At 33.2% G+C, this 24,626-nt stretch overlaps 5 protein-coding genes across 5 annotated transcripts; 1 reads left to right on the forward strand and 4 right to left on the reverse strand.

Moving 5' to 3' along the window:
- The first annotated feature begins 1,883 nt into the window (after positions 1-1,883).
- LOC11420126 (alpha-L-fucosidase 1) lies at positions 1,884-5,894 on the forward strand. The gene is made up of 3 exons (XM_003597219.4): positions 1,884-2,594; positions 3,773-4,015; positions 4,849-5,894. The coding sequence occupies exons 1-3, from the start codon at positions 1,981-1,983 to the stop codon at positions 5,615-5,617; spliced, it is 1,626 nt and encodes a 541-aa protein (XP_003597267.2). The 5' UTR covers positions 1,884-1,980; the 3' UTR covers positions 5,618-5,894.
- A 13-nt stretch (positions 5,895-5,907) lies between these two features.
- On the reverse strand, positions 5,908-6,838 carry LOC11408904 (serine carboxypeptidase 3-like). Its single transcript, XM_039831128.1, has 3 exons — positions 6,652-6,838; positions 6,255-6,388; positions 5,908-5,997 (listed from the first exon to the last, which is right to left on the reverse strand). Exons 1-3 carry the CDS (start codon positions 6,836-6,838, stop codon positions 5,908-5,910), a joined length of 411 nt encoding a protein of 136 aa, XP_039687062.1.
- Positions 6,839-7,918: 1,080 nt separating this feature from the next.
- LOC120575794 (serine carboxypeptidase-like 49) lies at positions 7,919-8,740 on the reverse strand. Its single transcript, XM_039831129.1, has 3 exons — positions 8,451-8,740; positions 8,152-8,326; positions 7,919-8,053 (listed from the first exon to the last, which is right to left on the reverse strand). Exons 1-3 carry the CDS (start codon positions 8,738-8,740, stop codon positions 7,919-7,921), a joined length of 600 nt encoding a protein of 199 aa, XP_039687063.1.
- A 1,781-nt stretch (positions 8,741-10,521) lies between these two features.
- LOC11414988 (putative carboxypeptidase C) lies at positions 10,522-13,321 on the reverse strand. The gene is made up of 9 exons (XM_003597222.4): positions 12,973-13,321; positions 12,554-12,728; positions 12,333-12,455; positions 11,948-12,091; positions 11,674-11,824; positions 11,459-11,547; positions 11,090-11,354; positions 10,873-11,006; positions 10,522-10,711 (listed from the first exon to the last, which is right to left on the reverse strand). The coding sequence occupies exons 1-9, from the start codon at positions 13,293-13,295 to the stop codon at positions 10,589-10,591; spliced, it is 1,527 nt and encodes a 508-aa protein (XP_003597270.2). The 5' UTR covers positions 13,296-13,321; the 3' UTR covers positions 10,522-10,588.
- Positions 13,322-16,327: 3,006 nt separating this feature from the next.
- LOC11416083 (serine carboxypeptidase-like) lies at positions 16,328-20,101 on the reverse strand. The gene is made up of 9 exons (NM_001423433.1): positions 19,744-20,101; positions 19,030-19,204; positions 18,377-18,496; positions 18,040-18,183; positions 17,776-17,926; positions 17,565-17,653; positions 17,204-17,462; positions 16,813-16,946; positions 16,328-16,568 (listed from the first exon to the last, which is right to left on the reverse strand). The coding sequence occupies exons 1-9, from the start codon at positions 20,082-20,084 to the stop codon at positions 16,446-16,448; spliced, it is 1,536 nt and encodes a 511-aa protein (NP_001410362.1). The 5' UTR covers positions 20,085-20,101; the 3' UTR covers positions 16,328-16,445.
- Positions 20,102-24,626: the final 4,525 nt, after the last annotated feature.

Here is a 24,626-nt window from a genome sequence, read left to right on the forward strand (position 1 = left end):
ACCATGGGTAGTTTTGACATTTCATCCATAAAATAGGGCAGTTTTGTAAAATCCCTAAAACCCTTGCAATCATTTTCTCTATTCTCTTTCTTCTCCATCGTATCCTCACCACCAACCATCCTATCGTCCTTTTCTTCTTCTTCTTCCATTTTCAACCACCTTTCTTCCCTGCAAGAACAACCACACCCACAACCATGTCGTTGAGCTTAACTTGTGCGCCGTCGTAGCTATTTCCGGCCAAATCTCTTTCAGATCCGATCAGTGTTTGTCAGTCGGTGTTCAAATCTGAATTGTAGGGCTTTTGCAGAAATGAGAAGAAGGACGCTCGTTGTTGGTTGTGGTGGTCAGATCTGAGTTGATCAGAGAAGATGGTGGTCGGACGGTGGTCGGGCGGTGGGGAGAGAGACATGGTGGAGAGAGAGTGTCACATAAGAGGAAAAGACAAAAGGAAAAAAAAAACTTGGACGTATAAATACCGTATAAACATACGGTCAACAATATTTGGTGTCAAATTTGTTTTGTAATTTGATGTCTGGTTATCATTTCTCTTAAAAAAAATGACAACTAAAAAGAAACGGATAGAGTAATTCTCAAAGGTTCAACTTTTTCTCATTTCTCAATGTCTCTACTTAGTCTATCAAAAACACGTTGTAATGAAGTCTAATACTCCCTCCGTCCCAAATTGTATGTCACTTTAGAAAAAATATTTGTCCCAAATTGTATGTCACTTTAGAATACCAATGAAACATTAATGTTACTTTTTCTATTATATCCTTAACTATTTATTACTCTTTCTTTTTTCAATTCTTTCATTTATCTTTATCATATCATTTATTAAGGATAATTTTGTAAAATAACTCATAATATCTCTTTCTCACACAATATTAATTACATTTCTTAAAATGTGTGAAATGCCCAAAACGTCATACAATTTGGGACGGAGGGAGTATAACACAACTAGTTAGTTTTGCATATTAAATGAGAACCACAACTATCATGCATCATCTAATAATTTTCCAACAATTCAAATTTCTCCTAACCCAAAAAATGTTATTTTGAATATTATAGAAAATGTAATGATAACGGATATCATAAAGATATTTTTTAAGAAATTCATAAAACAAATTGTAAAAAAAAGAAAGAAGAAATTTATAACAAACTGTCTTAGAAATACTAGCCAGTCAAATAAATACACAACTTTTTATTTAGAAGTTACTTCTTTTATTACTTAAACAATGTCCTAAGGACCATAAAAAAATCTTAAAAACTGGTGGTGTATCAGCAAAAAAGGTTTGGAAATAGTAATTCACTTACCTTACGAGTGCCTGTTCTGGGGTAGTTGGCCCAACAAGTTTCTTTGACAGTCTTGTCTTGGGAAAAAAGAGGGGAAAACACATCCCATGTGATTTTTATTTTATTTTTTTACTTAGAATTCCACGTGAATTTAGAATTATATGTATATATCACAAAAAAAAAGTTTGAAATATTTGTCTCAATATTATTTAATAGCCATGACATTAATGTGAAGTACCAATTGGCTCTGTCAATGACCACTATAGAAAGTTTGACTAACCATCTTTAGTAATTGTCTCCTCATTTGCATTTTTTTTAAACATGTTAAACAAATTTTGAAAAATGTTAAACACTCATTTGCATCTTTAATTAACTATAACTTTTCGCTACCATTAACATTCATTTGCATTTTTTTTTAAATGTAAACAAATTTTGAAAAACATTCTTGAGAAATATATATTTTTTTCCAAACACACGAGTAAAAATGTTATTTCTAGGAATCATATCATCTCAATGAATGTAATTTCAAACATAGCACAAACGAAAATGTAGAAATCTCTTGTAGGAAAAGTATGTGAATTCAAGAAATTAATTATGCAGTTGCACATACACCGTGGTGGTTCCCACAAAAATGTAGAAATGAAAGTTTAAGTTGAGGAAAGTCAAACTTAAACTCAAACTCAAAGCATGAAGAAAAACATGAAAACAAGATTAAGCTTCTCCACCAAAATCCACAATCCCAATCACAAAATCCAAACTTCCACTTTACTCATTTTCCCAATCCAAACATTCCTTATACAACTTCTCTGTTCATCTCTAACCCCAGTCTCATCTAACCAAACCCCCCCACCACTTCCAATCCTCCCTCTCCCAACAGCATTCCAGCTCCAATGGCAAAATTCCAACATGGCCCTTTTCTTCCACTTCGGCACAAACACCTTCACTGACTCCGAATGGGGTACAGGTCAAGCTCATCCAACAATCTTCAACCCAACAAAACTCAACGCTTCTCAATGGATTCACGTTGCTAAAGACACTGGTTTTTCAAGGGTTTTGTTAACTGCTAAGCATCATGATGGGTTTTGTTTGTGGCCTTCTGAGTATACTGATTATTCGGTTCGGTCCAGTGGTTGGAGAAATGGGAATGGTGATGTTGTTGCTGATGTTGCTGCTGCTGCTGGAGAGGCTGGTGTTGGGTTTGGGATTTATCTTTCTCCGTGGGATCGGCATGAACTGTGTTATGGTGATACCTTGCGGTATAATCAACATTACTTGGCTCAAATGACTGAGTTGCTCACTAGGTATTTGTTGTTTTGACTTGGTTGATCATTTTGGGTTTGTTTGGATAAACAACTTATTTGCAGCTTATAGCACACACGTTCATAAGGTGTTTTTATAGAAAAAGATAAAACAGAGTTGAATTGTTTTTGTATGTGATATAATTAATAAGCTATATTGGAGAACTTATGAAAATAAGCCAAAAAAAGCTTGTGAAAATTGTTTTGACAAAATTTATGTCAATAGATAAGCCAATTCAAACAGGCTCTTAATCTTTCAATTTTGTGCTTAAGGAGTAGAAGCTAAGTTTATTTTATGTCTTCATTATTGCCCAATTAGTTGAATTTTAATTGTTTTATGAGTTATTAGCTTCCATCTCATTATTATCACTAGGATCTAGCGTGAGTGGTAAGTGCGCAAAAAAGTGTGTTAGTATTTTAAACATCGGGTTATTGAGTTCGATTCCTAACAATCTTAAAAAGCTTCCACCTTGTTGTTACAACAATTAGTTTTTTTAGCTCTTTTTTTTGAAAGAAATTAGTTTTTGTAGTTATCAAGCTAGTTATTATGACTGTTATATGTATGTTCATGTGATCAGTTAGCGTTTTTCTCTTCTTCACGTTTAACCCTGTGGTTTCTAAGGAAAAAGGGTTGTTATAATCCGGGGTCATTGTAATGCATAGTTTGACTGGTAGGTAAGAAAAGTCTGGCAAAACATGTTTTCAACTAGGGATTGAACTTGGTTGTTCCCACTGAAGCTTATTAACCACTTTAGCCCAACCACTTGGTTGGTTAGTTTTTTATCCTTTTCAACTGGTATTAATTTATTTAAGAAATGTAATTGTTTTACAAACTTGTAATTAATATGTTACTTATTGGAAGTAACTCTTGAAACAAACACTAGTGTAAAGTAAGCTTGTAACTGAATTCTGAAGTAATAAATTTAGGGTGTGTGCTCAGTATATTTAAGCTAAAAGTTATGAAGTAAGCCCGTACAATTAACTTGAGAATAAGTACATCCTTTCTATTTTAGAATCATGCTAGTTTTAAAGGATCTTTTTTCTTTAAAACTATACTTGATTTTTATTTTTATATTGAGGAAGTTGATATTTGTGATTGGTTTGGATTGACCAATTTGGTTTCTTTCCGTTTGACAATGTATTGCTAATACAATGTGCATTCACTTTTGCATTTAAACCAGGTATGGAGAGATAAAGGACGTTTTTCTGGATGGTGCTAAAGGAGAAGGGGAGAAGAACATGAAATATTTCTTTGAGAGTTGGTTTTCTCTCATTCACCAGCTCCAACCAGGTGCCGCCATTTTTTCTGATTCTGGTCCTGACACAAGGTGGGTTGGCAATGAACAAGGGGTTGCTGGATCCACTTGTTGGTCTCTTTTCAACCAGTCCGTCATTGAAATTGGTGGCGTTGACAATGATCCACAGTGAGTTCTCTTTCATACTAACACTCCTAATATAGTTTCCTTGGCTTTCGCATTGGTTGGTTCATTATGTCCTTGTTTGAAATTATCTCGGATTCAAAAATCTGTTACATTGTCAGTCATCATTATATAATTAATGCATTTTTCATTAAAAAAATTTAAATAGTCTTGGAGTTGAATCGTTGCATTATTCGTCCATCGGGATTGAAAGGATTTAACTTACCCTGATTAAGAGGATTTATTGATCTCAAATGAAGTTGAAGCATGCAAGTTTCAATCATTTTTCTTTGCGTCAGGATGTAGATGGGTAGAAATGGGATTTGAATTTCCTGTTGTCAAGAGATTTACAGCATTAGATTAATTACTTTTATCTTTCTCTTGTAACTAAAGACTGCATGAAATCCAATGCTGTGTAAATTCACTGACTGTGTGACAGTGTGTTCTCTTCACATTGACAACATGGAATCCAAACCCTAAAAATGATTTAGTGTCATGGTTGCATAGCGTGAGAGGTCCATTTGTTGCAACTCAGATTAGGCTTGTTTGGATTGGCTTATTTGAGCTTATCTACTGACATAAACACGAGACTGTTTGGGAGAGTTTATGAAAACATCTTATGACATATTGTCCATAGCTATTTTCAGCTTATTTCCATAAGCTCTACATGATAGCTTATTAAAACAACATATATGAAAACAATTTGACTTTAATTTATCTTTTGTTATAGAAATAGCTTATACATCATAAAGTGTTTATGTGATAAGTGCTTATAATTTAGCTGTTTATCCAAATAGGACTTAAGATACCTACTTATTAATGTTTTGGGGATCTAACAGATACCAAAAGCAGGGAGATCCATTTGGTCTTGATTGGGTGCCTGCACTTTGTGATGTCTCTATCAGACCTGGTTGGTTTTGGCATGCTTCAGAGCATCCAAAGTCTGCAAGGAAACTACTTGAAATATACTATAAATCTGTTGGTCGAAACTGTAAGCTATTATTGAACGTCCCCCCAAATTCATCAGGCCTTATTTCAGCTGAGGATATCCAAGTTCTTCGAGAGTTCAGTGAACTCCGCCATTCCATATTTTCCCACAATTTTGCTGCAAGTGCTTCCCTTAATGCCAGCAGCACAAGAGGAGGAATCCAAGATACTCGCTTTAGTCCCAACAAAGTTCTTGAAGAAGGTATACACACTTATTGGGCTCCTGAGGAGAACCAATCTAAATGGATATTGTACATAAATCTCAAAAAACTAGTATCCTTTAATGTTCTGCAAGTTCAAGAACCTATTCATATGGGACAAAGGGTGATTAAGTTTCATCTGGAGGCATTGAACCGAGACGGTTTATGGAAGAGTGTTGTAAATGGCACCACAATTGGATATCAGAGGCTGTTACTGTTTCCGAAACTAAAATCTCAGTATTTGAAGCTAGTTGTTGACAAGTCAAGGGCAGAACCTTTGATATCTTACTTAGGAATCTATTTGGACCCAGTTACAGTTTTGAGTGAGGACATGCCTGATAAAAAATCAGGTACATATTTCAATGGAACCCAAGTTCTTCGCAGTGCCATGAAAAATGATTCTCAAAGTGCTACAATGTAAACTTTGATGTCGTCGATTTGTTTGTAATTGTAAAATTTGAAAATATTTTAAAAGGTGTGTCCACGTTCGATTTTCCTATTGTTTATAATCTTCAAGTGTGGAGTCAACCATGAATAGCATGAGCTAATGGATTGTTGAGAATTTAAGAGATAATAGAAGCAAAAATGCCAAGAATTTGAGAGTGGCTCAGGGAAAAACAAATGTGTTTTATTCATTATTCCAATGTTCACAAGGAAATGACATTAATGTTTAGACAACAAGAATGTGATTTTGGTTTTGTGCTGAGTGCATCATATCAGTTTCCCTTGCATCCATTCTTGTAACATCTGAAGTGCAACTTTTGGTTGATCCATAGGAACCATGTGACCAGCCTCTTTCAACTATTGTTCCAAAAAGCATAAAATAATTAAAAATACAAGTGAATCAATAGCTACAAAGCACCAACAGACACACACATACAATAGACACAACACCAATGTTGACATGTAGACATCTGCGAAATAAAAGGATCAGATGTAAATACTTCTATCGGTGTGGGACACGACATATGTCGAACACCAGACAAACTTTTAATTTGAAGTGTCTGTACATTGTAGACGAATAGCCGCTTATGCTCATGAATACATCCTTAAACTACCTTGCGGAAAGCCAATGGTCCATGGCTTTTCAGAATTCCTGCTTCTTCACTATCAACCAAAAACGGAGTTGTAGGAGACTCCTTATATGCTGTCTGACCTGACCACTTCATGGCATCAATCCACCTTGAATTCCCTACCAAATGAGAAGCACATTTAGAATTCTAACTAACTAAATTTCATCAAATTTTTTGACACAAACAATTTTGGTTCCAAATTAATTCAGCTTAGTTAATGAGCTTTAGTTAATGGCAAATAGTTTAGGGGAATCTTAGTTCGGATTCTGCCTAAAAGAATAATTGGTCAGCCATTACCAACCTCTCGACGGAATTTCAAATTAATAGGGGCCCTTTCCCTAAAAACCAAAGAATTAAGACTAGAGAAATAAACTAAGCTTACCAAGCCAATTGCATATTAGATCTTTTTCTCCGGCATACACAAGTAACTTGATTCCATCCTCAAGAAGAGCAGGAATACCCACTTCAAGATTTTTCATCCAATCCTGCAACATGGTATTGTATACTGTGCTACTGCAAGAAACAAATTCCAAGTCCCCAACACCTAAAGCTTCCTTTACTATCTTCATGTTCAAGAACGTCTCTATGCCGGAGAAGTAAAAACAATGATCTCCCTCACATTTCTTTCTGATGTCGTAGCACTGCAGTTTGAATAACATAATGCATTAGTGTATTCAAACTTCATTATTTTCATACAATCTTTACCTTATACTTTTAGTGCTAATTTTCTTTTTTCGACAGCATACATTAACGTTGTCGGTGTTGTTTATGATCTGAATAAATATGTTCATACAAATACTTAATGAAGTCACGCATGCATCTCCACCTTCAGTGCCTGACAGATAAATTAAGAGTGTCGATGAGAAAAAATAACACGCGACTTGTACAATAAGTTGGTAAAATTCTCTCTTCGTGCTAAGTGAGTTTTGACCGAGAAAGGGCAAAGAGATCAATGTTCTACCACATGTTTCTGTCGCCTCTTGACATGGTGGGATCAACTTGTTGATTCTTTCATATTCATCCTTATTAATCAGTCCATTGTCTAATGCATAATCTGTATATGACATGTACTGAATTTCAGGATTGGTTAATCCATTACCAATAGCAAAGCCCTGTTTATTAATCACTTACTAATCCATTACCTTTGATATCTATTTGAAATATCTTACTGAGAAGTAGTATAAAGGATGGAAGGAGTTAATACAATTAAAGTGATTAGTTTACATTATATTGATATAATTTTTTGAGAAAAGTTTACCTTTTCATAAATATAAGTTACATTATATGACAATGTAATAATACCTTTAGATTTATATGAATTCCTTCTTTTGCTTTGTTTCCTTGGTGAACTCTGGATGCAAAAGCTGGAACGTAATGTCCAGCGTATGACTCTCCGGTAATATAAAAGTCATTCTCAGCGAACTGAGGGTGTTCCTTAAAAAATGTCTGTTATTGTAAAAATTTAAATTGAGCTTATGTTTGCACAACATCATAGTGTAACATACAATTTCAAAATTAAATATAAGTACTAACTAACTATGAATCATATTGTCAAAACAAAACAAAAAAACTATGAATCAAGTTTAACCACTTAATACGAATGATTAATTCAATTCATATGTTATTTTGATATTATATTCTTTAATCACTTAACAAATCAAGTTACCTGCAAGAAAATATAGATCATTGCTAACACCGTCTTCATCATGTCGATAGTCACTATCATCAGTGGTATAGCTGAAACCTGATCCAATGGGTTGGTCTACAAATATAATATTTGATGCCTACAAAAGAGAAAGAAAAAAGTATATATTGCAAGATGATTATGTATCAGTGAGAACTAAAGTGGAAAAGAGAAAAGGGAATAGTGAATAGCAGCTACCTTGTCCCATCCATATTCATTCCAAACAAGGGACAAGTTCTTGTCCTTTGAGAACTGAAATGGTCCATTTTCATAAAACAAGGCAATTTCACTGCCGCATCCAGGACCTCCGGTTAACCATATGACGACAGGGTCATCCTTACTGTTTCGAGATTCAAAGAAAAAATAGAACATCCTGCAATTGGCATAACAAATTGTTCAATGGAAATATGTCCATGCAAACGTTATTATGATGTGGGGTGACATAAAGTGATAAAATATTTACCTAGCATGACCAGGAACGAAGAAGACTATAATACCCTGCATGATGACCAAGTTCTTCAACAGAATAACCAGGGTCATCAAAACCAGGGAAAGTGAACTTTTTCTCCACAATGTTTCGATAGAGGACAAGAGGATCATTCTCTGGTATGTTTATGGAACTTTTAGGAAAAAGGTTAAGTCCTCTTATGAGAGTTGAAGAAAGGAGAATGTCATTGTTTTTGGGATGCAGTTGAAGAAAGGAGAATGAAGGTGAAATGAAGAAGAGGAAGTGCAAAAACATTGTAAAAGACAGACACATTTTGAGGAACCTTAAAGATGATGCCATGTTGTTTTGTTTTTGTTGAAAAAATGGAAGAAATGGATGTGAATTTATAGTGCAAGAGATGTGAAATTTATCCTCTTTTATTTAGGTTGCCAATTTGGGATAAAAAGATCAAACATTGATATGCATTTTAATTTTTAAACTATTCTACCACAATATATATGCCTCAACCATTTCTTGTCTGTGATTCTGTGAAGCATCATTGCTATGCTGGAAAAGAATGGTAATATCTCATGTTATGAAAGGAGTTATTTAATCTCCCTATATATTTTTTTCCTCGTCGAAAACACTTTGAATGTTGAGAACTTGAATTTCTCGGTGTTCCCTTTTCAGGTCAAGTAATCTTTTCCACTTCTCCACAAGAACATTACTTTGACTGCCCATACCAACTGAGCTCTGAGAGGGTTGGCCAAACATACCTCGATGCAACGGTAACATTTAGCAATTGTAAGTACTATTATATCATTAACTTAATTTCCTTTTCCTACTCCTCTATCTGTCTTCACTTCACTCTTCAAAATAAGCAAGATTTCTAAACCAGCCATATATATAAATTTGTGTATGTGAAATAGTCATTGAAGAGAAAAGGGAAAATATGCACAGAAAGCAACCACCTAAACTTTCATGCTCAGATTTAGACAGACAACTAAATAGGTAATACTGATGCTCCCTCCGTCTGACAATTTGGGGAATAAAAATCATGTATTTTTAAGGAAGGTTCAGAAGGAGTGGATTATGGTTTACAAGAAAATGTTTCAGTGTCATCTGATATAGAAGATCAAGGGTGTATTTCCTTTGGTTTAGAAGAATACCAGTAGGAGACCTAGCAATTTCTAAACCAAGAAAATATCTAAGTTTACCCAAGTCTTTAATTTTAGAACAATTTGACTTTAATTTATCTTTTGTAATAGAAATAGCTTCTACATCATAACTGTTTATGTGATAAGTGCTTGTAATTTAGTTGTTTACCCAAACAGGACTTAAAATAGCTACATATTAATGCTTTGGTCGAAACTATAAGCTATTATTGAATGTCCCCCCAAACTCATCAGGCCTTATTTATGCTGAGGATATTCAGGTTCTTCGAGAGTTCAGCAAACTCCGTTGCTCCATATTTTCCCACAATTTGGCTGCAAGTGCGTCCCAAAATTCCAGCAGCGCAAGAGGAGGATTCCAAGATACTCGCTTTAGTCCCTACAAAGTTCTTGAAGAAGGTATACACACTTATTGGGCTCATGAGGAGAACCAATCTAAATGGATACTATACACATATCTCAAAGAACTAGTATCCTTTATTGTTCTGCAAGCTCAAGAGCATGTTCATATGTGACAAAGGGTGGTTAAGTTTCATCTTGAGGTGCTGAACCGAGACGGTTTATGGAAGAGTGTTGTAAATGGCACCACAATTGGATATCAGAGGTTGTCGATGTTTCCGAAACCAAAATCTCAGTATTTGAAGCTAATTGTTGACAAGTCAGGGGCAGAACCTTTGATATCAAACTTAGGAATCTACATGGATCCAATTACAGTTTTGACTAAGGGCATGCATGATAAAAAATTAGGTACATAATTCAATGGAACCCAAGTGCTACAATGTAAACTTTGATGTCGTTGATTTGTTTGTAATTATAATATTCGAATTTTTTTTAAAAGGTGTGTCCACGTCTGATTTTCCTATCCTTTATAATTCTTCAAGTGTGGAGTCAACCATGAATAGCATGACCTAATGAATTGTTTGAGAATTTAAGAGATAGTAGAAGGCAAAAATGCCAAGAATTTGAGAGTGACTTGGGGAAAAACAAATGAGTTTTATTCATCATTCCAATGTTTACAAGGAAATGCCATTAATGTTTATACAACAAGAATGTGATTTTGGTTTTGTGCTGAGTGCAGTTTCCCTTGCATCCAATCTTGTAACATCTGAAGTGCAACTTTTGGTTGATCCATAGGAACCATGTGACCAGCCTCTTTCACCTATTGTTCCAAAAAAAAATATATAGTTAAATACAAGCGAACCAATAGCTACAAAACACCAACAGACACACACATACACCAGACACACTTTTAATTTGAAGTGTCTGTACTATGTAGATCAATAGACTCTTATGCTCATGAATACATCCTTAAACACAAACCTTAAGGAAAGCCAAAGGTCCATGGCTTTTCAGAATTCCTGCTTCTTCACTATCCACCAAAAATGAAGTTGTAGGAGACTCCTTAAATGTTGTCTGACCTGACCACTTCATGGCATCAACCCACCTCGAATTCCCTAACAAATGAGAAGCACATTTAGAGTTCTATAACTAACTAATTTGTATCTTGTTTAAGATTGGAAAAATTAATTGAGCTTACCAAGCCAATTGCATATTAGATCTTTTTCTCCGGCGTACACAAGTAACTTGATTCCATCCTCAAGAAGAGCAGGAATACCCACTTCAAGATTTTTCATCCAATCCTCCGTCAAGGCAGCATGTACTAAGAAACTGCAATATTCAAATTTCAAGTCCCCAACACCTAAAGCTTCCTTTACTGTCTTCATGTTCAACAATGTCTCTATGTCAGAGAAGTCCTGACAATGACCGAAAGCTCCCTCACATTTCTTTCTAATGTCGTAGTACTGCAGTTGGAATAACATAATGCATTAGTGTATTCAAACTTCATTATTTTCATACAATCTTTACCTTATACTTTTAGTGCTACTTTTCTTTTTTGACAACATACATTAGTGTTGCCGGTGATGTTTGTGATCTGATAGAATATTTTCATACAAGTAGTTAATGCAGTCCCGCATGCATGTCCACCTTCAGTGTCTAACAGATAAATTAAGAGTGTCAATAAGGAAAAATAACACGTGACTTGCACAATAAATTGGTAAAATTCTCTCTTGGTGCTAAATGATTTGTGACTGAGAAAGAGAAAAGAGCTCAATGCTATACCACATTTTTTTGTGGCCTTTTGACATGGTGGGATCAACTCGTTGATTCTTTCATATTCATCCTTATTAATTAGTCCATTCTCTAATGCATAATCTGTATATGCCATGTACTGAATATCAGGATTGGTTAATCCATTACCAATAGCAAAGCCCTGTTTATTATAAAAGATGAAAGGAGTTAATACAATCAACGTGATTAGTTTGCATTACATTAATATAAAGTTTACCTTTGCATGAATATAAAGTTACATTATATGACAATGTAATAATAATACCTTTAGATTTATGTGAATTCCTTCTTTTGCTTTGTTTCCTTGGTGAACTCTAGATGCAAAAGCTGGAATGTAATGTCCAGCGTATGACTCTCCGGTAATATAAAAATCATTCTTTGTGAACTGAGGGTGTTCCTTGAAAAATGCCTGTCATTGTAAAAATTTAAGTTGATCTTATGTTTGCACAACATCATAGTCTAACATAAAATTTGTAGTTTAGAACCATAGATAGTTATGTAATGTCGTCTTTGAATTTTAAAATTAAATATAAGTACTACTAACTAACGATGAATCAAGTTTAACCACTTAATTTCTCGTTATAAAAAAAGTTTAACCACTTAATTCAAGTGATTAATCAATTAATAAGGTACTGAACAAATCAAGTTACCTGCAAGAAGTCATACAAATCGTTGCTAATACTGTCTTCATCATGGCGAATATCATCACTAACATCGGTGGTGTAGCTGAAACCTGATCCAATGGGTTGGTCTACAAATATAATATTTGATGCCTACAAAAGAGAAAGAAAAAAGTATATGTTGCAAGATGATTATGTATCAGTGAGAACTAAAGTGGAAAAAAGAAAAGGGAATAATGAATAGCAGCTACCTTGTCCCATCCATATTCATTCCAAACAAGGGACAAGTTCTTGTCCTTTGAGAACTGAAATGGTCCATTTTCATAAAACAAGGCAATTTCACTACCGCATCCAGGACCTCCGGTTAACCATATGATGACAGGGTCATCCTTACTGTTTCGAGATTCAAAGAAAAAATAGAACATCCTGCAATTGGCATAACAAATTGTTCAATGGAAATATGTCCATGCACACATTATTATGATGTGTGGATAGATAATATACAGAAAAGCATATTAGTGTCTGTCTGTCCACTTTTAAAATAAAAAACATTGATTAATAACCTTTTTTTTAGAGGAATTTATTAATAATCTTGAACTTTATAAAAGAAAAAAGGGTAGAAAATACATTAAAAAAAAGCGCGCGTGCACACACAACATAAAACATTTACCTAGCAGCTTTGGAATGAGGAAGACTATAATACCCTGCATGATGACCAAGTTCTTCAACAGAATAACCAGAGTCATCAAAACCGGGGAAAGTGAACTTCTTCTCCACAATGTTTCCATGGAGGACATGAGGATCATTCTCTGGTATGTTTATGGAACTTTTAGGAAAAAGGTTAAGTCCTCTTATGAGAGTTGAAGAAAGGAGAATGTCATTGTTTTTGGGATGCAGTTGAAGAAAGGAGAGCGAAGGTGAAATGAAGAAGAGGAAGTGCAACAACATTGTAAAAGACAGACACATTTTGAGGAACCTTAAAGATGATGCCATGTTGTTTTGTTTTTGTTGAAAAAATGGAAGAAATGGATGTGAATTTATAGTGCTTGCTCTACGCATGCAAAGTTGCTTTAGTTTCATCATTAACGGAAAAGTTGAGTTGAGTATCAAAGGCTTAACTCTAAACTTTTTTGAGACTTTCTTCAAAAAAATTGAGACTAAAAATAGAAAAGTTAGTTTCTTTTTCCAATAAAGAAAATTTCCATAAACTACTAAACTTCAATTCAGCTAAAAATAAAAGTGTCATTCAACTAAAAATAATCATGAAGCTTTTGATCAGTATCCCGAAATTCCTACATGAAAGTCACTTTAATTAGACTATGTGGGCCATTATTACGTATCAACTATGTGGGCCATTACTACGAATCAAGTGTGTTGGAACATTGGTGTGATGTTGGAAGAAAAATTGGAAGATTAAACACCAAATAATTATGAACCACATACATCATTAAATGAATGAACCTAAAAAGTGAATTTTGTTTATATTTTAAAACGGAGGGAGTACTTTGATCTAATGTTGAAAAAATAGAGTGTGGGGATCCCACATAAAATAGAACACACACATTAGTAGTGTTTAAATTGTGGTATTTAATTTTAAATACTTGATAATAATAAAAATAATAGTAATTTTTATTTTTATTTGTGAATATCACTTCCTATAAATTTAGTTTATGATGGTTGTGATAAGAATAAGAATTCAATTGAATTTCTTATCTTTCCTTCATTCAAATTTAATGAGTTTGTTTCCTCCACTTTTGTGGATTTGTTTCTTTTTTTATCTTATCCACAAGTGTTGTTGAACTGATTAATGAATAAATTTCCTTTTGATACTATCCATTAGAATAACTGTTGCCGCAATTTTTGCTAAAATAATTACAAAATTTCTATATAAACAGAGGACTCCACTCGGTTCAAAAATCACACAAAAGAGTTTATATTGAGTTGTCGAGAATTCTTTCTCTCTTCTCCATCCAGCTTCTGCTGACGAGCTATTCTTCTCCTCATCTCCTTTTTTCTATCCCTTCGAAAATAAGAGTGTTCTTAAGACCTTAGTCCCTATTCAGTATAATGTCCATTCGAAATTAAGAAAGGTCTTAAAAACATAGCCCTTTTGATAACATATCTCCCTTAAGAATAAAGAGTGCTTTTAATATCATAGTCCCTTTTGGAACAATAATGTCCCGTCGTAATTAAGAATGATCTTAAAAGTATATAAATATTCTTTCAATAATTTTTGAGGTGAAATTAAAAAGTCGAAATGGTGGTATCACCATATTTGAGTGGTCGTAGTATCATCTTGATAGTTTGGAGAACTTAAAGTTAGAATGGACGTAACATCATATTTGAGTGGTCTCAACACCATTACAAAGTGGTAACAATATCATATTAAAGTGGTTTCAATATTAAAGAGTGGTCTTGGTAACCATATTTGAGAGTGTAAATCTCGAACGGTTTTCTATAGTAGTTAACCACACAGTTGTAGTTGGACTTGTTTTATCCAGGAGGTGGCGTGGTTGATAGTTTGCCTTGCACAACTTTGAACAGTGCCACAAAACGTCTTAAAGAGAACGACATGGTCGTGACTCAATCTAGTAACAACTTCGGTAGTTATTCTTATTTAAAAAATAATAATTTGGAAATCCAAATACAACAGTTTGAAAATCTAAAAACAACAAACTGCATATGATACAAGTACTCAAAAGTTCAAGATGCATTGCAATAAAGTAGCAATAAAACACATTGATGATTGATCCGAATTGGATCTAGAGATTTCATCCGTGGGAAAGGGTCCAACATCCCTTCGTATGAATTGACGGAAATTGCACATGTAAATATTCTGACGTTCAAGTATATAAGCAAGAAAAGTAAAATAATAGGTAAGTAATGTGAGAATCGTTTACATTTGCCTCTATCATAAGAGGATTGAGAGATACGTGAGGAGCTGGGATGTTTATAACCGAGATTGTAATTGTAGAAACGTTTCCTTGACCTTCCGCCGTTTTCCTCGCCTCGAGCTTGACAATTTTTACTAGTTATTGCTAGCTTGAAGGAGAAGTGTTGGCCAAGTTTTGACATTTTAGTTGGTCTAGATCTCTGATGGATTGGCGTGGTGACTTCGCATATCTAATGATGACATAAAAAATGACGTCTTAGCCGAAACGTCGGATTCTGTTGAGTCGCAGCAGACAATTCGAATAATGTTGTCTTAACCGAAACTTTGGATTTTGTTGAGTCTAGCGGATAATTTGAAGAAGATATTCTATCTAATTATTATTTTGTCGAGGATGTATGAGAACAATCCAATGATGATTCTATTAGAAAAGATATTTGGTATTATATTGTCGAAGACATTTGATGTTATACCAAAGAGGATTCCTTTGAAGAAAAAAATAAACTTCATTATGTTGTGTCAAGGAGAATAGTTGTCCTCCAACAAGATGGTTAAAAAATATACTCTTCTTTCACGGTAACGTATCTATTTAGTTGAATTATTTCGTAACTTTTCATTTGCATTCGTAGATTTGCATGGTATAAATGATTTTTTTTTGTTTTTGTTCTGGAGGGACATTTGAATCATTCTCATCATTTTCTTCCGTTTCCTTCTAAAACTCTCTATAGCTCATTTGGCTGTTTCCCTTTTCCCATTGTTATGTCTATTAATCATAAACTGAGTGCACCTCATTCATTATTGAATCATTGTAAAATAGAAAAATGATTACAACCTAAGTGAAGGAGGAGGATACTCCTTTTATATAAGAAAAAGATTAATAGAAAACTAATCACAAACTAAAAACAAACAAAACCGTAAATTAGTTAGTGAGCCTTAATCTTATTCATTGCCTATAGTGTATCTCGTTGATTTGTTTGTAATAGTAAAATTTGAAGACATTTGTAATGAAGTTTACACATTCGATTTTCCAATCACTGTTTATAACTCTACAAGTGTAGAGAAAACCATGAAGAGCATAGTCTAATCAATTGGTATTGAGAATTTAAGAAAAAGTAGGAGCAAAAATGCCAAAAAATTGAGTGACTTGGGGAAAAAGAAATGTATTTTATTCATCCTTCCAATGTTCACAAGGAAATGCCATTAATGTGTATACAATAAGATAAGAATGTGATTTTTGTTTTAAGATGAGTGCATTATATAGACGAGACATTATCTCCTCCCTTTGTCCTTATCAGTTTCCCTTGCATCCAATCTTTTAACATCTGAAGTGCAGCTTTTGGTTGATCCATAGGAACCATGTGACCAGCCTCTTTCACCTATTGTTAAAAAAATAAGGAAGTTAAACACAGGCGAATCAATAACTACAGAGCACCGATACAATATCAATAGTGAGACATGTAAACATCAGTAACAATTTGAGAAAATAAAAATGATCGAATGCAAATGCTTGTCTCGATGTCGAATCATGCATTGAAAACCAAACACACATTTAGTTTGAAGTGTCAGTGCTATATAGATCAATCGTCTAATACACTAAAGAATACATCCTTCAACACAAACCTTGAGGAAAGCAAGAGGTCCGTGGCTTTTCAGATCTCCTGCTTCTTCACTATCAACCAAATATGGGGTCGTAGGAGACACCTTAAATTCTTTTTGACCTGACCACGTCATGGCATCGACCCACCTTGAATTCCCTGCCAAAATGAGAAACACATTTATAAATCTAACCAACATATTTGTGTATTCTATTTTGACACAAGCAATTTTGGTTTCAAATTAATCAAACTTATAATTAATGTGCTTCAGTTAAGGACAAATTATTTAAGAGAGCCGGACTTCAAATTCTGATTAGATTTATTGCAGAACTTTACTTACTTTCCACCCAAACACTTGATTGCCCGGTTCCCCTTGGGAACTGGTGGACTAACACCAAAAAAGTAATCGAACTTACCAAGCCAATTGCATATGAGATCTTCTTCTCCAGCATACACAAGCACCTTGATTCCATCCTCCAGAAGAGCAGGAATACCAACTTCAAGATTTTTCATCCAATCCTGCAACATGGCACTGTATACTGTGCTACTGCAAGAAACAAATTCCAAGTCCCCAACACCTAAAGCTTCCCTTACTGACTTCATGTTCAAGAATGTTTCCGCATTTGAGAAGTCATAACAAAGACTTCCCTCACATTGCTTTCTAATGTCATAGTACTGCATTAGGAATAAACATAATGCATTAGTGAATCGAAACAACATAATTATCATACAATCTTTGTCAAATACTTTTAGTTCTTTTCTTTTTTGATATCATACATTAATGTTGCCGGCTATGTCCATTATCTGATCAAATATTTCACTGCAAATGCTTCTTGAAGTCATGCATGCGTCTCCACCTTTAGTGCCTAACAAATCAAATACAAACTATTAGTGTCAATAAGGAAAAATAACAAGTAAATGGCACAACAAATTGGTAAAATGTTCTATTTATGACCGAGAAGGGAGAAAACTTATTAAAATGTCATACCACAAGATTCTATAGCCTTTTGGCATCGTGGGAACAACTTGTTGATGTTGGCATGTTCATTCTTATTAATTAGTCCATTGTCTAATGCAAAATCTGGATATGCCTTGTACTGAATTTCCGGATTGGTTAATCCGTTACCAATAGCAAAACCCTGTTTATTATAAAGGTTTACAAATTAGTTTACATTGCATTGATACTGTTTTGGCAAAAGTTTACCTTTGCATGAATATAAAGTTACATTATATGACAATGTAATAATAATACCTTTAGATTTATGTGAATTCCTTCTTTTGCTTTGTTTCCTTGGTGAACTCTAGATGCAAAAGCTGGAATGTAATGTCCAGCGTATGACTCTCCGGTAATATAAAAATCATTCTTTGTGAACTGAGGGTGTTCCTTGAAAAATGCCTGTCATTGTGAAATTTAGAGAATCTTATGTATGCACAACATTAGAGTTTAACATAAAATTTGCAATTTAGAGTTTATGTAATGTGAATCAAGTTTAACCACTTAATACAAGTGAATAATTCAATAAATAAAGTAATCATTTCAAATATTATTGTGATATTATTTTCTTTATTCACTTAACAGATCAAGTTACCTGCAAGAAATCATATAGATCATTGCTAACACCGTCTTCATCATGTCGAACGTCACTATCATCAGTGGTATAGCTGAAACCTGTTCCAGTGGGTTGGTCTACAAATATAATATTTGATGCCTACAAACAAGAAAATATGTATTGACACTAATTAAAAACAACCTCAATGCTAATAAACAATAACTTGATTGTTTGAGTTTGTTTGTGTGGACTGGTATATGCATAAATATCATTACTTTTTTTTGTTGTTGTTGACACTCTACATTGATTAAACATAGCAAAACAGGGAAAATCTATGTTTGGATAAACAACTTAATTAAGTACTTATATCATAAGCGCTTGTCATGTTAATGCTTATGCATTAGCTATTTTTACAATAAAAGGTAAATAAAGTCAAACAGTTTCATAAGCTTTAGTTTGGAGCTTATGAAAATAAACTGAAAACCACTTATAGATATGACCTCTCAAAAAAAACCTACAGATATGTCATAAGTTGTTTCCAAAAAAATTCTCAAACAGTCTCACAATTGTTTATGTCAGCAATTAAGCGCAAATAAGTCAATCCAAACATGTCATTATTGCAAGATGATCATATATGAGTGAGAAATAAAGTGGAAAAAGAAAAACAAAACAGAGAATAATTTAATAGGTACCATGTCCCATCCATATTCATTCCAAACAAGGGACAAGTTCTTATCCTTGGAAAATTTAAAAGGACCATTTTCATAGAACATAGCAATTTCACTGCTGCATCCTGGCCCTCCAGTTAACCATATAACAACAGGGTCATCCTTAGTGTTTCGAGATTCAAAGAAAAAATAGAACATCCTGCAATCGACATAACAAATTGTTCAATGGAAACATGTCTTCGCACACATTATTATGATGTGAGTTGACAAAAAACCAATTAATATAAATCAATAGAGTTGTCATCAAATTCATATTTTTTAGTTTGATCTTAGAAGTGAAGATGTTGTAACAGATATTTCAAATTATGAAACTTTGACATATATTTTGATTAAGTTGATACACGAGTAATAACGACATCAAAGACAAGATAAAAATATATGATCAAACAAATATCCAATACATTAAACCAGATCAAATGAACCTAAGAAATCCAAACTATTCCATTTTTAATAAATTCTTTTCTTGTTTACTTTCACTTTTATTATTTTTACTTTATGCTTTCCAAGAACTATATTTTATTCTGACTAAAGCTTTTCTTACTTTATGCTCAGATCATTTTTTACCGCAAAAAATTTACCTCATATTTCATTCTATTTTATCTTAGTTTGGCCTAAAATTAAAGGATAGTCATAATCTTTTCTCCTTTTGATCCAGAACATACAACATGAAGCCTTTACCTTGCAGCTTTGGAATGAGGAAGACGATAATAGCCTGCATGATGACCAAGTTCTTCAACAGAAGCACCAGAGTCAACAAAACCAGGGAAAGTGAACTTCTTCTCCATAATATTTCCATGAAGAAAATGAGGATCATTCTCTGGTGTGTTTATGGAATCTTTTGGAAAAAGATTAAGCCCTCTTATGAGATTTTCTGCTTGTAATTTTGGGTAGGATGCAGTTGAAGAAAGGAGAATGTCATTGTTTGTGGGATAAGCTGGAGATGAGTATGAATGTGAAATGAAGAGGAAGAACATCATAAAAGACAGACACATTTTGAGGAACCTTAAAGATGATGCCATGTTGCCTTGTTTTTGTTGAAAGAATGAAAGAAATGGATGTGAATTTATAGTGCTTGTTCTACGTATGCAAAAAGTTGAGTTGAGTATGAGAGAGTTAACAGTTTCCAACAATTTTCAGGTTGCTTTGTCTTTTGAAATTAGCATACATGCAATTATATTGAATTGCATTTCCACCTTAAAAATTAAGTTATTTGTTTTTAACTCTAATTTCAAAATCTTATCCGGTCAAAATAATAATAATCAATAATAACCATATGGTTTGTCCGACGCTAAATATAGCCATTTCTCTCGACCAGGATTTAAACTTTGGTTCATCATGTTATAGAAGTTTAGTCTCTTTTGGTAGACTAAACCCTTTGGATAGTACAACTATAGAGGTACGATGAGCTTCGTCGGTGAAATTGGAAACAGAACCGTCGGAAAACAGAAATCGCTGGAGAAATTGGAAACAGAACTGCCGGAAAACAGAAATCGCAGATTGGAAACAGAATCGCCGGAAAACAGAATCGCTGGAGAAATTGGAAACATAACCGTCAGAAAATAGAATCGCTGGAGAAATTGGAAACAGAACCGCCGGAAAACAGGGTGCAATTGGAGAATCCCTGGAGAAATTGGAAAACAGGGTGCGATTGAAAACAGAACCGCGGGAAAACAGAATCGCAATCACGTGCAACCTCGCCGGTGAAATCACGTCGCCATGAACCTGGCCGGATAAATCAGGTCGGAGCGGCGAGCAAGGGTGAGAATCACGTCGGCGTCGGAGCTACGATGAGCTTCTGCGTGTGTGCGATCAAATCTGGTTGTGAAGTGTTTATGCAGGATGCATAAGGAAATGGCTTATGCATAATAACTTGGACTCGTGAAATTATTTTTTATTTTTTATTTTCTATTTGATCTCTTAAAACAAGTTTTTTTTTTTTTTGTGGTCGGGGTTTGATCCCCGGACCTTGCATATATTATGCATATTTCATATCAACTGAGCTAAGCTCACAAGTACACCTTTAAAACATGTTAGTTTTAATTGGAAAATATTTTTTTTACAATCTAACTAATTTCAAAAAATTTAACAAACACAATCAAAATCATTAATTTTTTCATATAAAAAGTTTCCGTCTAATCACTGCGAGCTGTAGTTGTGATAGTACACGTTTCATTTTTTAAAATAAAAACAAGTCTTTCTTTAATTCTTTAAACTTTTTTTGGCACTAAAAATAGAAATGTTTCTTTTATTTCTCAATAAAGAAATTTTTCTTTAAACTACTAAAATTACATGGCAATGTTTTTTCTCATGCCAAATTTGTAATGTCACTACGTAAAATTCCGTAAACAATAATGTAAAAAAACGTGTCATGCGTAGCTAAAAAGAAAATCTTGAACATGATGTTTTGAGATCAATATCAAGAGCTATGTGAAAGCCACTTTAATTAGTATAGGTACCTTAAATAGTTTTCCCGAGATCATATGGATTTATAAGTGATAAATTATTACGTGATTAATTGTCATTAGACAAATTTGTAAAGAAAAAGGGTATGTTAGATGATAAGTCAAAAGTTTAAGGTACTTTATGGTCAAAAATGTATCTAAAGATCTTTAAGTTTTTCATTTTTTTTAAAGTGGTCTTTTAAGTTTTAAAAGTCTCAAACAAGTCATTTTAGTTTTTGAATCGTTTCAAACAAATCTTTTTAAAGAATGATGGTGATGATTCAGATGATAGCAACAAAGAGCATTATCCACCATTTGTCATGCCTAAAAAGATGACTAATTTTAAGTGGATGTTAGGAGCCAGATTTGATACCAAAGATGAGTTCAAGGAAGCAATTACCAACTATGCTATCTACAATAGGACTTGTTTGAAACGATTCAAAAACAAAAAGGACTAGTTTGGGACTTTTGAAACTTAAAGGACCACTTTGGGAAAAATGAAAAACTTAAAGGACCTTTAGATGCATCTGACCATACCTTATAGTAAAGTAAATAGTCAAAAAACATCACAGTGAAGTAATATTAAAATAAAAGGTTAATTAAGTTTTTGGTCCCTATAAAAATCTGCAGTTTTGTTTTTAGTCCCTATAAAAAAAAATCACACTTTTTAGTCCCTACAAAATTTTCCGTTTGTGTTTTTAGTCCCTGTTAAATTAAAATTTGTTTAATTATGCTTAAAATTTTAATTTTGTTAATGATTTTTTAGATACTTGTTTAAAACATTATAAAAGGTTCCGCCACAATAAATTAACTCAAAATTTTATTTTTAGATCCAAATTTTCGTTAACTTTTTCTTGAATTTTTAGCGTTTTAAAAAAATTATATTTAATTCATTACATGTTAAAAAAATCTAATTTTTTATAAAAGAGATTATTATAATGTTCTTAACATGTCTGTTAAAAATCATTTAAAAATATAAAAGTTTAAGTATAATTAAACAAATTTCAATTTAACAGGGACCAACACATATTTTTAGTCCTTGTAAAATTAAAATTTGCTTAATTGTGCTTAAGCTTTTAAATTTGTAACATATTTTTCACATACTTACTTAGAATATTATACAAAGTTGGCTTTTAGAAAAAATTTATTATTAGGTCCAAATTTTCATTAATATAATCTTAAAAATTTGGCTTTTAGAAAAATTCATATTTAATTCATTACATGTTAAAATACTATTTTTTTTTTACAAAAGAGTGTCTTACGATATTATGAACATGTATATAAAAAATCTTTCAAAAATTTAGAAGTTTAAGCATAATTAAACAAATTTTAATTTAACAGGGACTAAAAACACTAACAAAAAATTTTAAGGACTAAAAAGTGTGATTTATTTTTATAGGAACTAAAAACAAAACTGCAAATATTTATAGGGACCAAAAATTTAATTAATCCTAAAATAAATTAGTGATTATGTTGAAATTATTTTTAAATTATCTTGTGACTGCACCAAAAAAAGTTTAAACCCCAAATCATTGTATCAAATAAAAAAAATACAAAGATAGATGCAATTACTTTTGTTTATGTTTCTAATCAAGGTTGCATCTCATGTTCTGTATTTGTGAAGCTACTAGTAAATGTAAAGTGTAGCGTGTACGATATGAGTGAGACAGAGTGGCGTACAAGATCATCAACACTTTGTAACGTAACATCCTTGTCAAATTACCATAATGTGCTGTAAACTTTTTTGTATAGAATAAAAAATGAAAGAATAATGTCTTAAAAATGAAAGAATAACCTTTTCTACTTTTGAATATGACAAAAAAGAAAGTTGTTTGTTAATACTTTAAAACAAAGAGACGTTTCTAACTCACCTCACTTTCTTATCACATTTCCTCTCTTATGATCAACCTATCTACCCCATTTTAGTTTTTCCTCATCTTTAAGCAGTAATATCTGCAAAAACCATCGTATTTAATGCACATCAATAGAGTGCAATTAAACAACAAATTGTGTCGCTAATTCATTATAGATGATAAAGCATTCCTTTTTTAAAATAAGAGTCATAGACTTTATAATATTGATATGCATGATTTATTTAACTCTTTATAGAAAGTCCACATTCTTTGGTGCAAGGAAGTCCAAAGTGTCTAAAACAAATAGGATAGAAAGCATGATGATTATTATAACATTTTTTCTCGTGTCCGACCACTTTGCTTGAAACGTTTTTAGGGTTGTTGTCCTAGAGTAAAAAAAACCAAACCGCAATCCCAAAAGTGGAGAAGCTCCTTAATTACACCAGAATATCAATTGGCATAAATGTCAATCTTCCCTCATGTAGGTCGATCAAGAAGTTCGCATGCCCCTCTTTCTTCATAGATACTTCCATTGACCTTAATATTTCAAAAAGAACATCCCTAACAAAGTCATGCATTGAAGTCGAAAGCTCCTTACAATGAATTGTGTGCTCCCCAAAGTATATAGGCACGCCTTACTGAAAACATGTCATACCTCATTAATAAGAAATAAGGGAACCATGAGACAATATCTAAGGATAGTACGGTATTGTACTTGTGGCATTTTTCAACCTAACTCATCAATAGGGGATAGCTAGAAGAAAATCATGAGCATGTCTGCTTGCAAACACGCAAAAACGATTTTCTGTCTGGTGGTCATGTTAAACTTTACTTTCATATCCTAAACACTTTTACTAAAAAGGACATGTGTCAAAACAAGTTGGACTTTAGTAGGGATGATATTCTTGTTTGTAAAACTGTTAAAATTAAAATCTAAAATTGTACCACGAAGACCATCCAAAACACAGTCAAAATGAGAGTCCATACACTTATCGCATTCTCTCTCGGTATATATGATCTTGTAGCACCCAATATTCCATCTTGGAAGCCATAGAAGTGTACGAGGAAACCTGTTATACCGCCGAGTACAAACCAAATCCCAACTCTAATAAACAGATCGAAGCCATCCTGCATTGAAGGTCCTCAAAGAAAGGACCTCTACCAATCACAATATATTCAACCACCCTCCTAATGATAAAAAAAAAACCACCGGAAATTTCAGCTAGCTAAATTTATATGATATTTAATATTGATAACGTAATGACAT

This window comes from Medicago truncatula, chromosome 2, assembly GCF_003473485.1.
Source record: "Medicago truncatula cultivar Jemalong A17 chromosome 2, MtrunA17r5.0-ANR, whole genome shotgun sequence".
Lineage (NCBI taxonomy): Eukaryota > Viridiplantae > Streptophyta > Magnoliopsida > Fabales > Fabaceae > Medicago > Medicago truncatula.

What these genes read in the sequence shown, in the direction of transcription:
- LOC11414988 (XM_003597222.4), bottom strand. Translation starts at nt 13,295, where the DNA reads ATGGCATCATCTTTAAGGTTCCTCAAAATGTGTCTGTCTTTTACAATG. An exon ending in ATTTGTATGACTTCTTGCAG is followed by an intron (nt 12,092 to 12,332) that starts GTAACTTGATTT and finishes TTACAATGACAG; the next exon opens with GCATTTTTCAAGGAACACCC. An exon ending in ACATCACCGGCAACACTAAT is followed by an intron (nt 11,355 to 11,458) that starts GTATGTTGTCAA and finishes TTCCAACTGCAG; the next exon opens with TACTACGACATTAGAAAGAA.
- LOC11408904 (XM_039831128.1), bottom strand. Translation starts at nt 6,838, where the DNA reads ATGAAGATAGTAAAGGAAGCTTTAGGTGTTGGGGACTTGGAATTTGTT. An exon ending in TCTAATATGCAATTGGCTTG is followed by an intron (nt 6,389 to 6,651) that starts GTAAGCTTAGTT and finishes CTCATTTGGTAG; the next exon opens with GGAATTCAAGGTGGATTGAT. An exon ending in GACCATTGGCTTTCCGCAAG is followed by an intron (nt 5,998 to 6,254) that starts GTAGTTTAAGGA and finishes TTGGAACAATAG; the next exon opens with TTGAAAGAGGCTGGTCACAT.
- LOC11416083 (NM_001423433.1), bottom strand. Translation starts at nt 20,084, where the DNA reads ATGGCATCATCTTTAAGGTTCCTCAAAATGTGTCTGTCTTTTATGATG. An exon ending in ATCTATATGATTTCTTGCAG is followed by an intron (nt 18,184 to 18,376) that starts GTAACTTGATCT and finishes TCACAATGACAG; the next exon opens with GCATTTTTCAAGGAACACCC. An exon ending in AAAGGCTATAGAATCTTGTG is followed by an intron (nt 17,654 to 17,775) that starts GTATGACATTTT and finishes TTGATTTGTTAG; the next exon opens with GCACTAAAGGTGGAGACGCA.
- LOC120575794 (XM_039831129.1), bottom strand. Translation starts at nt 8,740, where the DNA reads ATGGCATCATCTTTAAGGTTCCTCAAAATGTGTCTGTCTTTTACAATG. An exon ending in GAACTTGGTCATCATGCAGG is followed by an intron (nt 8,327 to 8,450) that starts GTATTATAGTCT and finishes TGCCAATTGCAG; the next exon opens with GATGTTCTATTTTTTCTTTG. An exon ending in ATGAATATGGATGGGACAAG is followed by an intron (nt 8,054 to 8,151) that starts GTAGCTGCTATT and finishes TCTCTTTTGTAG; the next exon opens with GCATCAAATATTATATTTGT.
- LOC11420126 (XM_003597219.4), top strand. Translation starts at nt 1,981, where the DNA reads ATGAAGAAAAACATGAAAACAAGATTAAGCTTCTCCACCAAAATCCAC. An exon ending in ATGACTGAGTTGCTCACTAG is followed by an intron (nt 2,595 to 3,772) that starts GTATTTGTTGTT and finishes CATTTAAACCAG; the next exon opens with GTATGGAGAGATAAAGGACG. An exon ending in GGCGTTGACAATGATCCACA is followed by an intron (nt 4,016 to 4,848) that starts GTGAGTTCTCTT and finishes GGGATCTAACAG; the next exon opens with ATACCAAAAGCAGGGAGATC.